Here is a 17792-nt window from a genome sequence, read left to right as displayed (position 1 = left end):
CGTAATTTGGGATTGGAAGAGAAATGTTTGTGAGTTCATATTGAATTCTCTTGCTTGGTTACATTTTTTGTGATATTGTTCTGAAAGTCTAGAGGAGACACATGGGAGATTATTAAGGTGTTTTGCCTCAGAAGAAAAAAATCTAATAAGCGAGAGAATACAGCAAAGTCTCCCTTTGCTTTCCATTTAAATTCACTGTGAAATGCTTTAGGTAATCCATTTTACTTATATAATTTCACATTTTGAAGGCAAAAACAGGATATTTAAACAGAAAGAAAGGAAGGTTGTGGCTTGAATTTTATCCATTAGCAATTGATTATGTAAAGATATTCTCTTGAAATAACCCGAAATACGCAGATGAATCATGATAAAGATAGTGAACAGGCTTGTTTCATGTTGACCTTAAAGGCAGTTGTAAAGAATTTCAGAAGGAGCATTTTATTGACGTTGTCAATAACAATGCAACTATACACTATTATTCAAAAGAGGTTTTTTTATGCTCCCCAAGGCTGCATTTATTTGATAAAGAATACAGTAAATTGTTAAATATTTGAATATATTTTAAACTGTATTTTATTCCCTCTAATGCCAAAGCTGAACTTTTCATTCTTCATTGTCAAATGATCCTTCAGAAATCATTGTAATATACCGATTTGATGCTCAAGAAACATTATTATTATTATTATCAATGTGACAACAGTTGTCCTGCCTAATATTTTTGTATAGAAATAGTTGAATCTTTTGTAACATTATAAGTGTCACGTTTGATACATTTAATGCATCCTTGCTGAATAAAAGTATTAATTTCTTTAAACAAATCTTACTGACCCCAAACAGCAGTGTATATAAACATCTATTTCCATTTGTTTCTATTAAATAGTCAGTATTTGAGCAGTCTGGAAGGCTGATTTACATCCTGAGTCTCATTTTGCACCATTTCAGACAGCAAGCCGAATCAATTTTAGGAGAAACTATTGAGATCTCATTTGTAATTTTCTTGCCTATATGCTTCTGCTTCACTTTAGACATTGGCGGCCCAGCAGACCCAATTGCTCCCTCTATTATAATCCCGCCGAAGAACACCAGTGTGATGGTGGGAACGTTTGAAGTTACACTGGAGTGTGTGGCCAATGCAAGGTATGTGTGTGGTGTGCACAAGCACTCAAAATGACCTCTATCAAACTATTAAAACTCAATTCTGTTTATTTGTTTCCTTCGGGCCACTCCTATCTCTCATTCTCCGCTTGTGTTTATCCGTATTTCTCTCTCGCTTTACCTCCAGGCCTCTCATTAAGCTCAGCATTACATGGCGGAAAAATGGAGTGCTACTAAATCGAGGCCTCCGGGACTTTGGCCGCCGTCTGACCATCAGTGGTCCGTTGGTCAGTGACAGCGGCTACTATGAATGTGAAGCCTCCCTCAGGAGCAGCAGTGCCCCCTCTGTCAGCGCCGGAGCATTTCTGCACGTGCTGGGTAACCTCACAATCCTCCTTCCTGTCAGAGTTGTGTTTAAAATGTGCCTTGTACAGAAAGTATGCATCACTTTCTTCCTTTTAATTTTCAAAAATGTCAACACAGAGACATGCAAAAAAAAAAAAAAAAACTAATTTATGAAAGTATTCATCTCTCAGAGTAAATATTAGCCTCAGTTGCTTGAGTATGTCTCTTCAAAACTTGCACATTTACTTTGTTTAATTTCTGGTCATTTACCATGTAAATATGCTCCAACTCTACCAAATTAAACAGGTAGTGTCTGTGGATTGCATTCTTCAAGTCATACACCAGATTTCAATTGGATTCAAGTCAAAGTTCTTGTTGTGTCATTTCAAAATATAAGCCTTCTTTTTTTAAATCCTTCCCTGCTGTGTGCTTTAGGTTGTTGTCCTGATAGAAAATACTTCAAATCTTTGAACAAAACCTAGATAACTGGCAGACTAAAAAAAGTTCTGCTTCTACTGAAATACATGATGGTATGAGGATAATATCACCAGGGTGTTGGACCAAAGAAAGCTCTTTCCTTTCAAGCCTCGCATAGCTCAACTTTAGGCACAAGATGTTCCTCCAAGTTTTTTGAGGTTTTCTCACCTGGACTTTAGCAAACTCTGGGTGAATCTTGGCATTGGCCTTCCTCTGAAATGGCTTCCTCTCAGGAAGGTAATTCTCTGGAGAGTTATTATTTATGTCTGAACAGTTTCTGTCATTTCACTGCAGCTTTTTTCTGGTTACTACTCTACAGTTGTTCTCTGACAGATATTCAGGCCCAGTTGCTGAATTTGTTGAGAAAGCTTAATCCTAGTACTGTCTGGGTTGTGCTGTGTTTATTGCCCTTTGTTATGATGGGCTTCACGGTGCTCCAAGGAAGATTCTAAGCTTGTCAGTCTTTTTTATAAACTTTTCCCGGTGTTTTCCACGCAGGAATTTCAAGTTTTACAAACGGCTTCACGGTCTTTAAAGTCATTGCTGTGTGTTGCACTTTTCCATGAAAGTATGAACTAGTAATGTGTTAGTTCTGTTGTTAAGTTTTTGTTTGATGTCCAAGGGGACCCGGACATTATGTATAATGTACTGAATAATGTACTATGCATTTCTAAAACTCTTCCGTGGTCCTGTCTTGACAAATTAACCTTTTGTAAAATTCTGGACTGACGTTGCAAACAGCTCGCTTCAAACTGGTTGGTTTCTGCAAAGATCATGTAAGTGATGTATTTTTTTCATTTAAAATGGAGAATTTGGAATATGCAGCTCTGAAAATGCTTTGGACCAGATTTACTAAACTGGGCAAATTTGTGTGAGAGCATAGCGTAATCTACTGATAACGGAAGCACCTGGTTTAAAGCTACACTATGTAACTTTTCCGTCCACTAGAGGTCGCCTGTTCAAAACAAAGGCGTAGTTTGATGACGCCACGTTTGAGCGCAGAATCATGGGACATGTGGTTTTCACCTCACAGCCGGTGGAAAACAGTCAGGATAGGACTCGGGCAGAAATCATGTTCATGGATGCGATTATTAACATTACTGTAGTCTGAAGCAGAGCAGGACCGAGTGTTGTGGAGCTGAGCAAGGCCGCAGGAGCGATTGAAGAGCGGGACTGTTATTATGGCATAGTCGCCCGCGGGACTTTTATTATGACACGGTCGCCGGCGCCACTTCCTCTTTTCCAGTCATGAGTGAGGTAACGCAACTCTGTTTATCGTATTAGATATATCTGAGTGTGTTGAAAAGGAAGTTATGACGTTCGCTCTGCGGCTGCTATGACACTTGTTCACACTGCAGTGAGAGTTAAGTGTTTCACTGAATAAAACCGGAAACCGAGGGTGACGCAGATATGACGCAATCGACAGGCGACTCCCTCACACGCATAGCTCACACGTCCCGGTTCCTCGGTTAAAATAGCAATTTCTCACGATTTACAAATAGTTGGAAACATTTGGGATATTCTAAGTACTCAACTGAACAAAATATATAACTCTGGCCTAGTGGTTTCTGGATATTTTACTGCAAAAATCCTACATAGTTCACCTTTAAGACGTGCTTTTTTAGGGCGGTAAATAATGCCGCAAATACAGTAAATTGACTAGCGTAAACCTTTGTAAGTCGCGTTGCAGGATTCATTTAAATACTCCCATACATTTTGGGAGGGAAATAAATGCATACAATAAGGTCGGCCGCAAAAATAACCCTGTCTACACATTTTCAGCGCTAATTTATCACTTGCATGTCTTTAGTAAATCCTGACAGAGTGGGTTTGCGCTGGCACAAGCTGTTAGTAAATCTGTCCCAAAAAATCTACAATAATTGTGTAAAACTTAGGTATCAAAGGTACAAATGTCCACGATTGTCCCACATTTTGAATGGACATGACGCATCTGCACAGAATGTACAAGTACCTTGTTTATCGATCGCTGTAGGGATGATGTAAATTTGAAGGCTAACTTTTTTCCATGGGTTGATTTCAAACGTTCGGCTAAATTAGGAAAACATGATTTCTGAATCTTGTCTGAACATCTTTAAACATTTTAATTATCCTTTTTGATTATTTTGTTAAGAATGTCTGGGCGGAAGAGGTTGAGAGAATTGAGAGCGATCCCGTCCGGGATATTCCCAAGAAACACGGTTAGAGTTAGCCCTGGAGTCAGTCCAGGAGGATTTGTCTGCAAGGGTACTGTTTAAACACACAGTTACCTGACAAATATTTTTAAACAGAATTCCCTCCGGCGTGAGGAAGATCCGTTTAGATCCGCTCTGACGGATAGATTCGTATAGCCCTGGTGATTCCAGGAAGATTTGTCTGCAAGGGTACTGTTTAAACACAGTTACCTGCCAAATATTTTTAAGAAGTGGTAAAACCGAAGCTGACTCTCCATTTTCTTCCATGGGTACCCTGAACTTAGTGATTACATTCTAAAACAAGTAGTAACATTTAGAAAATGTTAGACGAACATCCAACTAAAACATTTCAGAAAATAACATTCCATAAATAACGTTGTTGTGCTAACATTTTGAGAACATTATTAAAGACATAACTTTGAATAAACATTCTATTAATGTCACTGGAGGAAGTCGAATGTTAGTCAAAGTTCTGAGAACATTCCCTGTTAATTGAGGTAATACTGATGTATTTTATGTTGTAGACTAAACAAATTTATATTCTGAGCTTGTTTCATCCACAGACATTATTTCACTGATTTAACCAAAACCCATTAAACACAAACCAATTGATTCTGGGGAAATGGAAGTGATTAACACACTATCAACATTCTAGTGACTGCTATTAACTAACAAGAAGCTCTGATTAATGGATTAGTAAGTATAGTGCTGAGTTGAATGAGGTAGTTCACGATTAGCTAATCAGTTATATTGTTTTTTTTTCATACCTCCCAGAGGACTATTAAGAACTACTATATAGAGGTTCATAATTAATGTGATTAATGCATAATGTATAATTAATTCTAAAGTGAAGATCATGGTAACCCACTAGTAATGACTCAAGTGTTTCTACGTACTTTTAATGGAATGACTAATTATTTGGATCAGTATTCTAAAGTAAAAAGCATGCTCTCTAGTAATGACTGAAGTCATTGTGAACTTTGGAGGTTTTTGTAAGGTTTCGGATGGATTTGGTAACACTTGAGTCATTATAGTTTGTCACCATGATCTTCACTTTAGAATTAATCATACATTATGCTTTATTCACATTAATTATGAACCTGTATATAGTAGTTCTTAGTCCTCTGGGGGGTATGAAAAAGATAGTAGTTATTGATTAGCTAATCGTGAACTACCACATTCAACTGAGAGCTATACTTACTAATTCATTAATCAAAGATTATTGTTAGTTAATAACAGTTACTAGAATGTTCATAGTGTTACTCATTTGTTCCTGCCTAGTTATTCATTAATGACGGAACTATTCTAATGTTGCCTAAACACTGAACCATATATATAGTCAAACCAACAATTATTCAGACACCAGATATCATTTTTCACTTGTGGTGGACACTATACTTCATTTTTGTAAGTGAGGATAGCAAAATAAAGTGACATTATACCCAAAAATTCTTCATACAGTGGATTACCAGTACAATTTATAAAACATTTGGGACTATAATTCTTCAGACACTTTGACCTGACCATGTTTTACTTGCTAATGCGACCTTTTACACCACAGACTGAACAAAAATTTGCATTGCTTGGTCATTGGTTGACCTAAATTGGTAGTATCTAATTGTGTACTTAATTTTAACAGCTGACAGCTGATTGGTTGATTGTAATCCATTACATACCTTTTTATCAAATGTATCTAGATGAATTTGTTCTGACACAGCTGAACTCTGAGTCCTTGTCATATTTTATTACCGTTTTCTAAACTATAGCGAATAAACTGTGATAATGTGAGAAAATGTTGAAGGTGTAATACATTTTGGTTTGACTGTAGGTTGTTAAAAAGTTGGTGGATGTTATAGAGAACTACCTCTACAGCCATGTTAAACAACAACAACTATGATCTAATTCATGTTGCAACAATAAGAAAAAAAGTGATGGAATAGGTGAATACTTTCTGAAGCCCCTGTACAATTCTCTATATACATCACAGTGTTATTGCTTTATGAGTGTTTTAGTTCAGTCTGGTCAAGTACTCTCACGACTGACTCGACTAAACTCTGTGCAGAACACCCTCAGTTTGTGAAGGAGCCCGACAGACACATTACTGCTGAGATGGAGAAGGTGGTAGACATCCCATGCCAAGCCCGCGGTGAGTTTGTGCATCGGTCCGTGTGTGTGCGTAAGAGTGTGTGGATGTGTTAGATAACACTCGTCTTCCTATTCCCCTGCAGGTGTTCCTCAGCCAGATATAGTGTGGTATAAGGATGCTGTACCCATAAGCCCCGTGAAGACACCTCGTTACAGAGTCCTGGTGGGCGGCAGTCTGCAGATAAATGGACTGCTCCCGGACGACACCGGAATGTTCCAGTGTTTCGCTCGCAACTTAGCGGGAGAGATCCAGACGAACACGTACCTTGCTGTCACAAGTACGTGAAAGCACCATCTGGGCCTGTCAATAACTCTGTCTTCATTTATTACACATCTCTCCAACATTCATCTTCTTCCTTATCTGCTGTCAGATGTCATTTTATAAAGTCTGTGACTTATCAGCAGCTTTTACTTTCAGAAAGAAGGAAAGATTAAAGAGAGTGATTATTCCAAGTTTAAGAGTGAAGGATCGTAAGAATAATGGATTTTTTGTCTGCACTGGACAGGTTTTTATTATGTCCACCATTTATTTAATGCTTACTAGACAGCTTGAAAAAAGACAACTTTTGATTTGGTCAAGTTAGGGAGCAATGGCTCTTATATTTTTTTGCATTTAGAGCCTCTGGAGTGTGTGTGTGTGTGTGTGTGTGTGTGTGTGTGTGTCTGTGTGGGCGTGTGTGTGTGTGTGTGTGTGTGTGTGTGTGTGTGTGTGTGTGTGTGTGTGTGTGTGTGTGTGTGTGTGTGTGTGTGTGTGTGTGTGTGTGTGTGTGTGTGTGTGTGTGTGTGTGTGTGTGTGTGTCTCTGTGTGTGCGTGTGTAGCCCTGTTTCCACCAGAATTACCCAAAATTACCCAGGCCAAGTAACTTTTTTCCCCAGACCTGTTTCTGTCTGTGTTTCCATCCCGGTCTGATGTACTGTGAAGATTAGTCCGGTGACGTAGGACTGCGCGTGAACTTCATTGTTGATTCGAATAGCAAACAACTCTGACTGCATGCACCGCAACAGACTTTTAAAAATGGTGGTTGAAATAAAATGCTGCGTGAAGTCAACTAATCAGCATGTTCAGCGCCCAAGTCCCACCCCCGAAAGTTCCTGAACTTTCAAAAAAGTTCTACCTCGCGAGCAGGGCTGTTTTGAGGGGTATATATTTACCCGGATCTTCATTTAGACCCCGGTTCCTGCGGTCAAAACACGCCAATTACCACCCTAAAGTCCTTAGTTCCTGGGGAAAGTTCCTGCGGTAGAAATGCGGCTTATGTGTGTTTCAATCCTGGTGGGGACTTCAACCTATATGCACACAAACTCATGGGGACTCGTGTCACCATGGGGACCTAAATTGATGTCCCCATGAGGAAACAAGCTTATAAGTAATACAAAATGAGTTTGTTTTTTGTTTTTTTGAGAATTTAAAAAAGTTTTGTGTGATGGTAGGTTTAAGGGTAGGGTTAGTGTAAGGGTAGAGAAGATTCAGTTTGTACAGTATAAAAACCACGTCTATGAAGAGTCCCTGCAAAGATAGTGAACAAGACGAGTGTGTGTGTGTGTGTGGTTCAGGTAAGCCCTACGTTATTAGGACAAAAAGGTTTCTGCAAAGTTTGGTTAGTGTAAGGGACTAGAAAATGACATCAGCTCAGTATAAAAACCATTACGCCTACACTCTAAAAAAAAAAGGTTCTATATGGCACCAAAAATGGTTCTTCGCTCGTAATCATAGGGGAACCTTTTTTAGTGCTATATAGCACCAATTTTGTGTTTTCAGTGGTTCTTCAGCAGTTCTTCAGAGGTTCTTCACCGGTTCTTTGACTAAGGTGCTATATAGCACCTCTGAAGAACCACTGAAGCACCAAAATTGGTGCTATATAGCACTAAAAAAGGTTCCCATATGATTACGAGCCAATAACCATTTTTGGTGCCATATAGAACCTTTTTTTTTAGAGTGTATGGGATATCCTCATAATTATAAGTGTACCAACATGTGTGTGTGTGGTCCAGGTAAACCCTATATTATGAGGCCAAAATGTCCCCATGAAGATGGTAATATCAGAAATCCTTATCCTTGTGGGGACATTTTTTTGGTGCCCATGAGGAAAACAGCTTATAAATCATACATAATGATCTTAATTGAAAGTTTGGTGTGATGGTAGGTTTAGTGGTAGGGTTAGTGTAGGGGGATAGAATACAGTTTGTACAGTATAAAAATAATTATGTCTATGGAAAGTCCCCATATGTACAGTATATGTACAGGTATTCCTTAGGTTTGTGATGGACAAATGTCCCAAAGACCAAATTGTGGTCATTGTTACATTCATTACATTCACTTCAAAAGTTTACATACCCATGAATCGTAATACTGTGTGTCGTTACCTGGATGATTAACAACTGTTTTTATGTTTTGATAACGTAACGGGTCACATTTGTTTGTGAGTCCTGAGAAGTTCAACTGGGCACTGTCCCTCAAAAAAAATCCTCCAGGTTCCTCAAATTTTTCAGTTTTCCAGCATCTTCTGCATATTTGAACGCTTTTCAACAGTGACAGTACGATTTTGAGACCCATCTTTTCACACTTAGGACAATTAAAGGACTCTTAGACAATTAGGTGATTAAGATGACAACACGATGCATTATGAGCGGTGGGTAGTACATTTTCTTATTTTGTTTAAAGATCTTTTAGCACTGCCTTTAAAAACTACATGAGATATTTACATGTCCAATTCAATCATCCATTTAAAAAAGTTTACACCTACTGGCTCTTAATGCATATACTGCAAGGTACTGGGTATATAAACTTTTTGTTTTTTTTTAAATACACGTATCAGATTCAAAACCTGTCTGTGTTCAAAACTTTTAATAAACCAAACAAAATTGCTACTCTGTATCAGTGGATGTTTATCAGAAACGGCATATGTATTTTACTGGAACAGATAGCGGGCCACAGCTTCCGTTTCTTTCTAAAATACTGGAGATAACTTTAAAATTGGATTTAAAGCCATTCACAGTATAGAAACTACACTTTTAAACATTTTTAATGACCTCTTATTTGCAACAGACTCTGGAGATTCTGCTATTCTAATGCTTTTAGACCTCAAAACTGCATTTGATACCATTGATCATAATATTCTGATCTCTTGGTTGGACCACTGTTGGCATCAAAGGCTTTGCTCTAGAATGGTTTAGGTCATATTTATCTGATAGGAAGTTTTCTGTCTTCGTTGGAGACTTTATGTCCCCATCGGCGCCCCTTCCGTGTGGAGTCCCTCAGGGCGCTATTCTTGGCCCAATGCTGTTTTCCCTGAACATGCTTCCTTTAGAGTCTATACTAAGAAAGCATGGCATTTTGTTTAATTGTTATGCAGACGACACACAACTTTATCTGTCATTGAAACGAAAGGTTACCAGCTCTTGATTCTTGGACTGCCTCAAGGACATTAAAGCTTGGATTTTTTTTTACATTTTAACAAGAGTGAAACTGAAATTGTAATATTTGGCCCAAATAGTAACCATGTGGCCCCCAAAACAGAATTGGCTTCCTTACGTTAAAAATCTGGAGTAATCATGGTGATTTTAAAGTTGATAAACAGATACATTTAATTGTGTCTAAGGATAATGAATCCAGAAGTCGCCTGCAATAAGGAACCAGCCAACAATCCCCACAAAGAAAATGGCTTTTATAAACATACTAAATCTCTTCAGGACTATCTAAAGTGTCTGTTTAGGAGTAGAGTGGGAAAATATTATTACCTTAGTAAGACAACAATAGAAGTCAACGGAAAGTCCTCAGTGTGTGTGTTTCTGGGTCAATATGTGCATTATGTATCTTACCAGCCTCCCTCTCTGCTGCAGGTATCGCCCCAAACATCACGGCCGGCCCCTCTGACAGCGCTGTGATTGATGGCATGTCCATCATTTTACACTGTGAGACCTCAGGGGCCCCGCGGCCCGCAATCACATGGCAGAAAGGTCAGTCTCCAATCAGTCATCTCTCTCAGAGAAAGATATTCATCAGTGTCTCGTGGACTTATGGACATTAATGTATCAATGGAAGCTTAGGGATGTCTGCTAAATCAAGTGTCCAATCAGCAGTCTTCTGATGAGCTGGGGACCGTCTTGTCTGTTTGATCTTCATTTTCATTTCTCTCTCTCTCCCTTGTGTTTCGCCATCCCTCCGTTTTTGCACAGCTGATCGGGTTCTGGCGAGCGGCTCTGTGCAGTTGCCGCGTTTCACTTTGCTGGAGTCTGGCAGTCTTCTGATCAGCCCCTCTCACCTGTCTGACGCAGGATCCTACACCTGCATGGCCAGTAACTCCCGTGGGATTGACGAAGCCTCTGCCGATCTGGTGGTGTGGGGTGAGTGTATGGCTCGTCTCACACAGAGTACCTAGAAATGACTAAGATGTCATGTGATAAACATCAAGTGAATTACAAAGTAAAACCATATTTTCCTTACACATTGAATACTCCAACTTGAACTACCCTTGACTTGTAACAAAAGTCATATTATCTGATATTTTAAGAGACTTATTGGCCCTAACACACAGTCATGAGGGTCTGTTGTTTTGTTTTGCATTGTTTGTTTTGTTTTTTTCTGTTTTTTGTTTATGTTTTGTTGTTTTGTTTTGCATTATTTGTGTTGTTTTTTGTTTTGTTGTATTTTTGTATTTTTGTATTTTGTGATGTTTTATTTTGTTGTGTTGTTTTGTGTTTTACGTTGTTTTGTGTTGTGTTGTTGTTTTGTTTTGTTTTAAAAATATTTTTAAACAAAAGAGATGTGGCATCCCGCTGTAATTTTGCCTGTGGGTGTCGCTCATGGACAGTGTTACTTTAGAAAAAATAGTGATTTATATAATTTTTAACATCACATTTTGTAATATTTTCCTTGTTTTTTTTTTGTAATATGGATTACTTTCTCATCCAGTTTTTTAAGGAGGTACTGCCTCCCTTGCCTCCTTGGAGGAAACACCCCAATTATACTTCTTTTTCACAAGGGAAGGATATTACATGTCTATCAGAAATTTGAAGGAAAAATCAATGTGATCGATTACAGAACTACACTATGACTTGTGTGTGTGCAGCTCGAACGCGAATCACTAATCCACCTCAGGACCAGAGCGTGATCAAGGGCACCAAAGCAGCCATGACCTGCGGGGTGACCCATGACCCCAGCGTTACAATCAGGTACAACCTCGACCCTCACTTCATGTCTTTGTCAACAACTCTGTTGACAAATCTATTGTCTCTCTCTCACTCTCTCTCTCTCCCTCCCTGCCGTATCTCACAAGCCATCTTTGATCAACACTAGCTTGTTCCTTCACTTCCTGTCCTGTGTGTTTATTACATTCAGTCTCATAAGACTTGATTTAACTGTCACCTGCTGGGCTGTTGTTATTCATTTTATCAGGGAAAATGAATGAATATGTAAACAAAGCAATAACTTAGATGGAGATTTTAATTAAATGCAAGACAGATGAGATTAAATGGGGAAACGATGTGGCTGCAATTAAGAAGTGTTGAAGTGTGAATGCATATGTGTGCAGGCCAATGTGCTGAATCCCAACATGTGTGTGTGCGCGTTTGTGTTTGTTTGTGTGTGTGTGTGTTCATTAAATAAATAGCTTTGCCATATATTGTTGCTGTAAACAAGAAGTAATAGGCCTCTGTTGTTTACAGGCACATCTGGGAAAAAGGAGGAATGGCTATTGATGTTAAGTCGAGTCCCCGCTTGCGTCTCGACTCCAACGGCACCCTGCACATATCTCAGACTTGGTCCGGGGACATTGGGACCTACACCTGTAAGGTCACCTCTGTTGGAGGCAACGATTCTCGCAACGCTCACCTGAGAGTAAGGTACACGTCCAAGACGCTCCCGTCCAGCCAATTACCCACTGTCTGTGTCCTTCACCCTTATAGATTTACAATCAGCTACCAGTTTTCACTGCCTCTTGGACATCATTTTGGATTGTATCTGTGAGCTTTGTTTTTCTATTGGGATTTAAAGAACTGAGGCAATAGGTTGTTGGGAATGCGCAATGAATAGTAAATATTTTCTCTCTCTCTTTTTATCAATGTTTCATTGTTTCAAGTACTGAAGTGAATTGTGTTTTTTTTGCATGACAAATAATGGTGCATTGGCAAAGCAGTTGAGGCAACGTTTATGCAAACAAGAAAGACAATGTTTATTATAAAATCTCTGTTTATCTCTCACTCAACATCAGTTTGGTTTGCTTTACTGACATGACAAACAATTGTACATTCGCTTTGCCAAATTGTTTGCAGATTGGCAAAATAGTGTAAAAATAAGTTACATAAAGTGAAACAGTACTAAAAGAGTTTATCATGTATGCTACCAGCAAAAGTTTGTGGCCAGTACATTTTTTTTAAAGAAATTAATACATTTATTCAGCTAGGATGCATTAAATTGATCGAAAGTGACAGTAAAGCCATTTATAATGTGACAAAATATTTCCATTTCAAATGTTTCGTTGACAACAAAAACAACATGTCTTTTGAAAATATTAAAAGGCATAACTGTTGTCAACGTTGATAATTATATATTAGAATTATTGTGACAATGAGTAATGATGCTGAAAATTCAGCTTTAACATCACACGAATAAACTGTATTTTAAAATATCTTCGCATAGAAAAGGTTATTTACAATTCTAATAATATTTCCCAATATTACTGTTTACTGCATCAAATAAAGGCAGCCTTGGTGAGCGTAAGAGACATCTTTCTAAAACATCTTACCGACCCCAACATTTTGAATGGTAGTGTATATACTGAAAGAAATGCAGTGTAAATTGTTATGTATAATGTGTGAATGATTAATGATCACTTATTAATATTTTGGTCTTGATCTGTCTCTCTCTGCAGGCAGTTGCCTCATGCTCCAGAGAACCTCATCGCCACCCTCAGCAGCTCTGAGAGAAGAACCATCAACCTGACCTGGGCCCAGGCCTTTGACGGGAACAGCCCACTCATCCGTTACATCCTGGAGGTGTCTGAGAACAGTGAGTTTTCTGGCCTGCTGTATTTTGTCATCACTCTTCATTCATTCAGCTCTAGAGTCCACTCTCAATGTCTCTGTTGGTGACAGATGCACCATGGACTGTGCTCTTGGCCAACATCGATCCAGAAGCCGCCAGTGTGATCGTGGGGGGCCTCATCCCGGCACGCTCTTACCAGTTCCGCCTGTGTGCCGTCAACGATGTGGGGAAGGGCCAGTTCAGCAGGGAGACGGCACGGTGAGTGTGGGAGTAAAAAAAAAGAAAAAACTTTAACCTTTTCTGTAATCACTGTTAAGCATGAAGCTTAGGACCTCATACTGTGAGATTTTATGTGTAACAAAATGATCAGTTTCTTAAGGGCCAGAACATATTCAAGTAACAAGGAGTTAACATTGGCAGATTTTCGACTACAGCATATTAGTCAAAAACTGTTATATGCGGCTTATTCAGGTCAAGGACTGCCCACTTTTGATAAAAAGAGACCATCTGACTGACATGGAACAGTCACAGTTCAGTTTTATATTAAATGCCATAAAGCTTGCTGCGATAGTCGGTGTTGCCGGTGTTTACCGAGTTCAGGCGAAACACCGTTTACATCACCTGCCCACCACGGCACCACCCCCATCGCCATTTAGATTTTTAGAGTAATAAAATAATTTTGTTCAGTTAGAGATCAGACACTACAATTAAAAACGGAAGGTGTCTGCTCAATACAGTGTGAGCCGAACAAGATTTGCACCACAAATGCAGGCGTCAGATTTCATTCCTCACGAGAGCGAAGAGCTGGCAGACAAGATGATCGCGGAAGATTTGGTTTCAAAGCGAAATGTAAAAGTGCCTATTTAAGTGAGTTCGTCATTGTACTGTTTTGTTGTTGTGTTTTTCATTAATAATGACAGGCTAATGAACCCACAATTCAAGCAACCCGCCCCGCTAATTGGCGCTAATTCTAAACCAAAAGTAAAATGAGCACGGCCGCACGGGCATACATTCACGGCCGCACAGTGCGCACACATTTACGGCCGCAGTGTCATTCCCGGTAGCGTGAACAGTCTGGTGCATTTTCAGTTCATGCCTATGGAAGCTTAACTTTCATAGAAATTCATTGAAAAGACTCACTTTACTCCGCACCGCTCCGTTATATGAATGCTCGAGCGGCTGTGCGCATTTTACTTTCGGTTTAAAATTAGCGATTTGAAAAGCCCCCGCCGGTGACTCCAGTTTTATCTGTGTTGTCACACGTTGATTAACCGGTGGGAAAATTTCTTCACCGTCACATCCCACATTCCAGATGCCCTGACGTACTTTAAGCACTCGCGCTACATCTGATATGAAGATCAAATGTATTTGCAATGGTCAATTTGTTGAGTCCAGTGTAGACAACTCCTAGCCGTTGCGTCGTGACACAACAACAGTCTTGTCTGGTGTAGACATAGTAAAAGTATACTTCAGTTTTGCCACAAACGCTAACACCGTGTCTACCCCGGATGCAAGTGGCACACCCCGGATGCAAAAGTTGGCTTTAACTTCCATTGCTACGCAGATGACACCCAACTTGACATCCATTCTGAAGGCAATGCTCCTTTCCCCACTAACTCTTTATCAGCTTGTATTGATGCTATAAATGCTTGTATGACCTGTTTTTTTGTCAAACTCACCACTGAGAAAACAGATCTACTTTTTGTTGGTTCACCTCAAATTGCATCCTGTTTCTGTGCTGACAATGTTAATATTGCACTTGGTTCAACCATCTTCCACTGTTAAAAACCTTGGCATAATATTTTTGTCTTTTCTCTCTTTCCTTGCTCACATTTCCTCACTCACTAAGTGTGCCTTCTTCGTAATATCGCTCGCTTACGTCCGTTTTTAAATGTCAACGATGCTGAGACCCTAGTTCATGCTTTCATCACTTCACGGCTTGACTACTGATATTCTCTTTTCTATGGCTTACCCAATACATCAATACATAAGATCCAATATATTCAGAACTCTGCAGCTATGGGTTCTCACATATACAAAGAAGTCTTCCCAATTTATCTTTTTCTACACAGGCTCCACTGGCTACCCGCTCACTTTCGTATTCAATACAAGATACTCCTTATCACATTCAAAGCACTCAATGGTCTTGCCCCCCTCCCATATTTCTGATCTCATCCATACCTACTCCCCGGCACGCACACTTAGATCTTTTTGATACCGGTCTGTCATTGATTCCACAGCACAAACTACCATCGTTTGGTGGAAGGGCATTTTGTATTGCTGCCAACACTCTCTTGAATTCTATTCCCGAACACATTTGCAACCTTTCATCAGTACACGATTTCAAAATCCACCTCAAAACATATCTTTTTGCTTCTTGTTTCTGTGACCCCTAACTTTATGATTTCATTCATGTTATGTATGTTATTTTATCTACATCAGTTCATTATGTTACTCAGTTTATCCGTATTGTCTCTTTGTCTTTGTGAAGTGACCTTGAGATTGCAGAAAAGCGCTATATAAAATAAACGTATTATTATTAAAAGCAAATAGAACCCATTACAATCAGTGATGATGTCTACACGGTGTGGCGCGACTTCACACAACAAATACCGACAGTAAACTGATGCTCTGTTCTATTCCTGACGTATATCGCTCGCACTACTTCTGGCACAAAAGAATAAATGGATTTGCAGCGGTTGCTTTGTCGTGTCCAGTGTAGACAGTCTGAAGCTGTTGCAGCGCAACAACAGTCAAGTTGGGTGTAGACATGGTGTAACCAAAGGCTTTCAAAGTGTACTCCTTTTTATAGCATGTGTGAACAGGCGGTCTATGCACACTAGAAAGTTTCATCTTTGTCCAATGTCTGTGCTGTTTCTCTCCAGAAGCTATGCGCGATAAAATGTCTTTGTACTTGTTTAAGCTAGAGTTGTGTGCATCTTGTAACGCTCTTCAAGGCGGCCGTTTATTGTTGTTGCATCTCTGAGGGTTTGATTTTGTTGTTGTTCCGACAAAAGTGTCGCCACCTTGTGGACAGACTAATATTACAAAATAATAATACCAAAAGTTTATACAAAATTTTAAAAATCAGGCTTCGCAAACACAGTACTATGGCGATGATGAAATTTAAGTCACAAGCACTGTATGCATACCCTAGTGCAGTGGTTCCCAACCTGTGGGCCACTAGGGGGCTGCAGTGATCCTCCGGGTGGGCCGCGAGATAACTTAAAATGAATTTGAATATATTCATATAATTCATTGATTGTATTATTGATGTGTAAATAATACAAGATCAATTAAAAATATAAATTACAAACAAACAAAGAACCACCTCTCTTGAACGTATTCTTTTATCGAAAGTTTTGATGGACGATGGCTGTAATGAAGGTAAAGACGATTGCAGGGACATTCTAGGCACGCGCGTGTCCGTTGATGCGCAAACCGTGTATGTGTGCTGGTGCGCTCTCAGCTCACTAAATAGAGTTTTGTTTGGATGTCGATTGTAATGAAGGTAAAGAAGATTACAGTGACATGCAGGAGTCATGTATTAGGCACGTGCGAGTACATTATTATTGATGGCCAAACCGTGTATGTGCGGTCTCGGCTCACTGATCGCTATAACGTTGTTTTTCTGCATGAATGCAGTTCAATATATTCACGTAGTTGTCAAACTGAATGTCATGTGAGTGTTTTTTAATGGATGCTTGCCGAAGAAGTGTGTTTTGGAGAAGTTTGTGAGTATCAGTGATGTTTATACACATGGGCATCAGCTCCAGACGTGATTGCTTGTTCTGACAGAGGAACTTTCATTGATGACAACGACTTCTGATGGCTAAGTTTCCACACATTCAGAATTATTTTATTTTTCATTTGTATTTTAGTGTTTATTAATTATGAATGGATCTGTACGCGGCCCTTTGGCATCTCCCTGTGGTCTTTTGGTTGGTATGGCAGGTTGAATTGTGCTTATTTGTACTTATTGTACTGTAAAACTGAGAAGAGCAAGTACTTCCAAGTTGTAAAGAATGTCTGCAAAGTATGTTTGCAAAATAGAACACTGAAGAAGGTTAATATATCTTGAATACTTTTGTTTAAAAAAACATGGGGGAACCATAAGGAGCAATACGGGGGGGGGGTATCCTTGCTGTATTGATTCGGAGAGGAGGTGGGCCTTTGAGTAAAAAAGGTTGGGAACCACTGCCTAGTGTGTAAAAACTGAAGGATACTTTGGCCTTTAGTGTGTGCGAAAGGTGCAGAAAACTAAATGTTATATGGGAAAACATTTATTAAATAATGTCAGTCTTTGTGAACAGATGTATGGGAAATTTTGAACAAATAGGTCACGCTTTATATTAGTTCTTTAAAAGGAAAGGGTTAACAGTGTAATTACAGCTGTAATTACATGCAGGTATTTTTAAAATATATGTGGGTGATTCTATAATTGCAGGTACATTTGGTGTACAGTCATTTTTTCAGCTTTTTTCAAATGTTTAATTTTTTTAATAATTTTAATATGTTACTCATTGTCATGGATCACAAGATGTAAATGTTCTAAA

At 39.1% G+C, this 17792-nt stretch overlaps 1 protein-coding gene across 1 annotated transcript in view; it reads left to right on the top strand.

Moving 5' to 3' along the window:
- sdk2a (sidekick cell adhesion molecule 2a) overlaps window positions 1-17792 on the top strand; it is a gene marked incomplete at its 3' end in the record, with an annotated part of 72726 nt that overhangs the window by 11516 nt on the left and 43418 nt on the right. The window contains exons 5-14 of the mRNA XM_079818134.1: window positions 1026-1137; window positions 1283-1473; window positions 6172-6255; window positions 6338-6532; window positions 10095-10211; window positions 10431-10598; window positions 11324-11426; window positions 11919-12095; window positions 13124-13260; window positions 13347-13494. Of these exons, the coding sequence (XP_079674260.1) occupies window positions 1026-1137; window positions 1283-1473; window positions 6172-6255; window positions 6338-6532; window positions 10095-10211; window positions 10431-10598; window positions 11324-11426; window positions 11919-12095; window positions 13124-13260; window positions 13347-13494 (1432 nt within the window). The remainder of the gene's footprint in view (window positions 1-1025; window positions 1138-1282; window positions 1474-6171; window positions 6256-6337; window positions 6533-10094; window positions 10212-10430; window positions 10599-11323; window positions 11427-11918; window positions 12096-13123; window positions 13261-13346; window positions 13495-17792) is intronic.

This window comes from Gobio gobio (assembly GCF_949357685.1).
Source record: "Gobio gobio genome assembly, chromosome: 1".
NCBI classification, from domain to species: domain Eukaryota; kingdom Metazoa; phylum Chordata; class Actinopteri; order Cypriniformes; family Gobionidae; genus Gobio; species Gobio gobio.
This window is presented reverse-complemented; position numbering and strand designations above follow the sequence as displayed.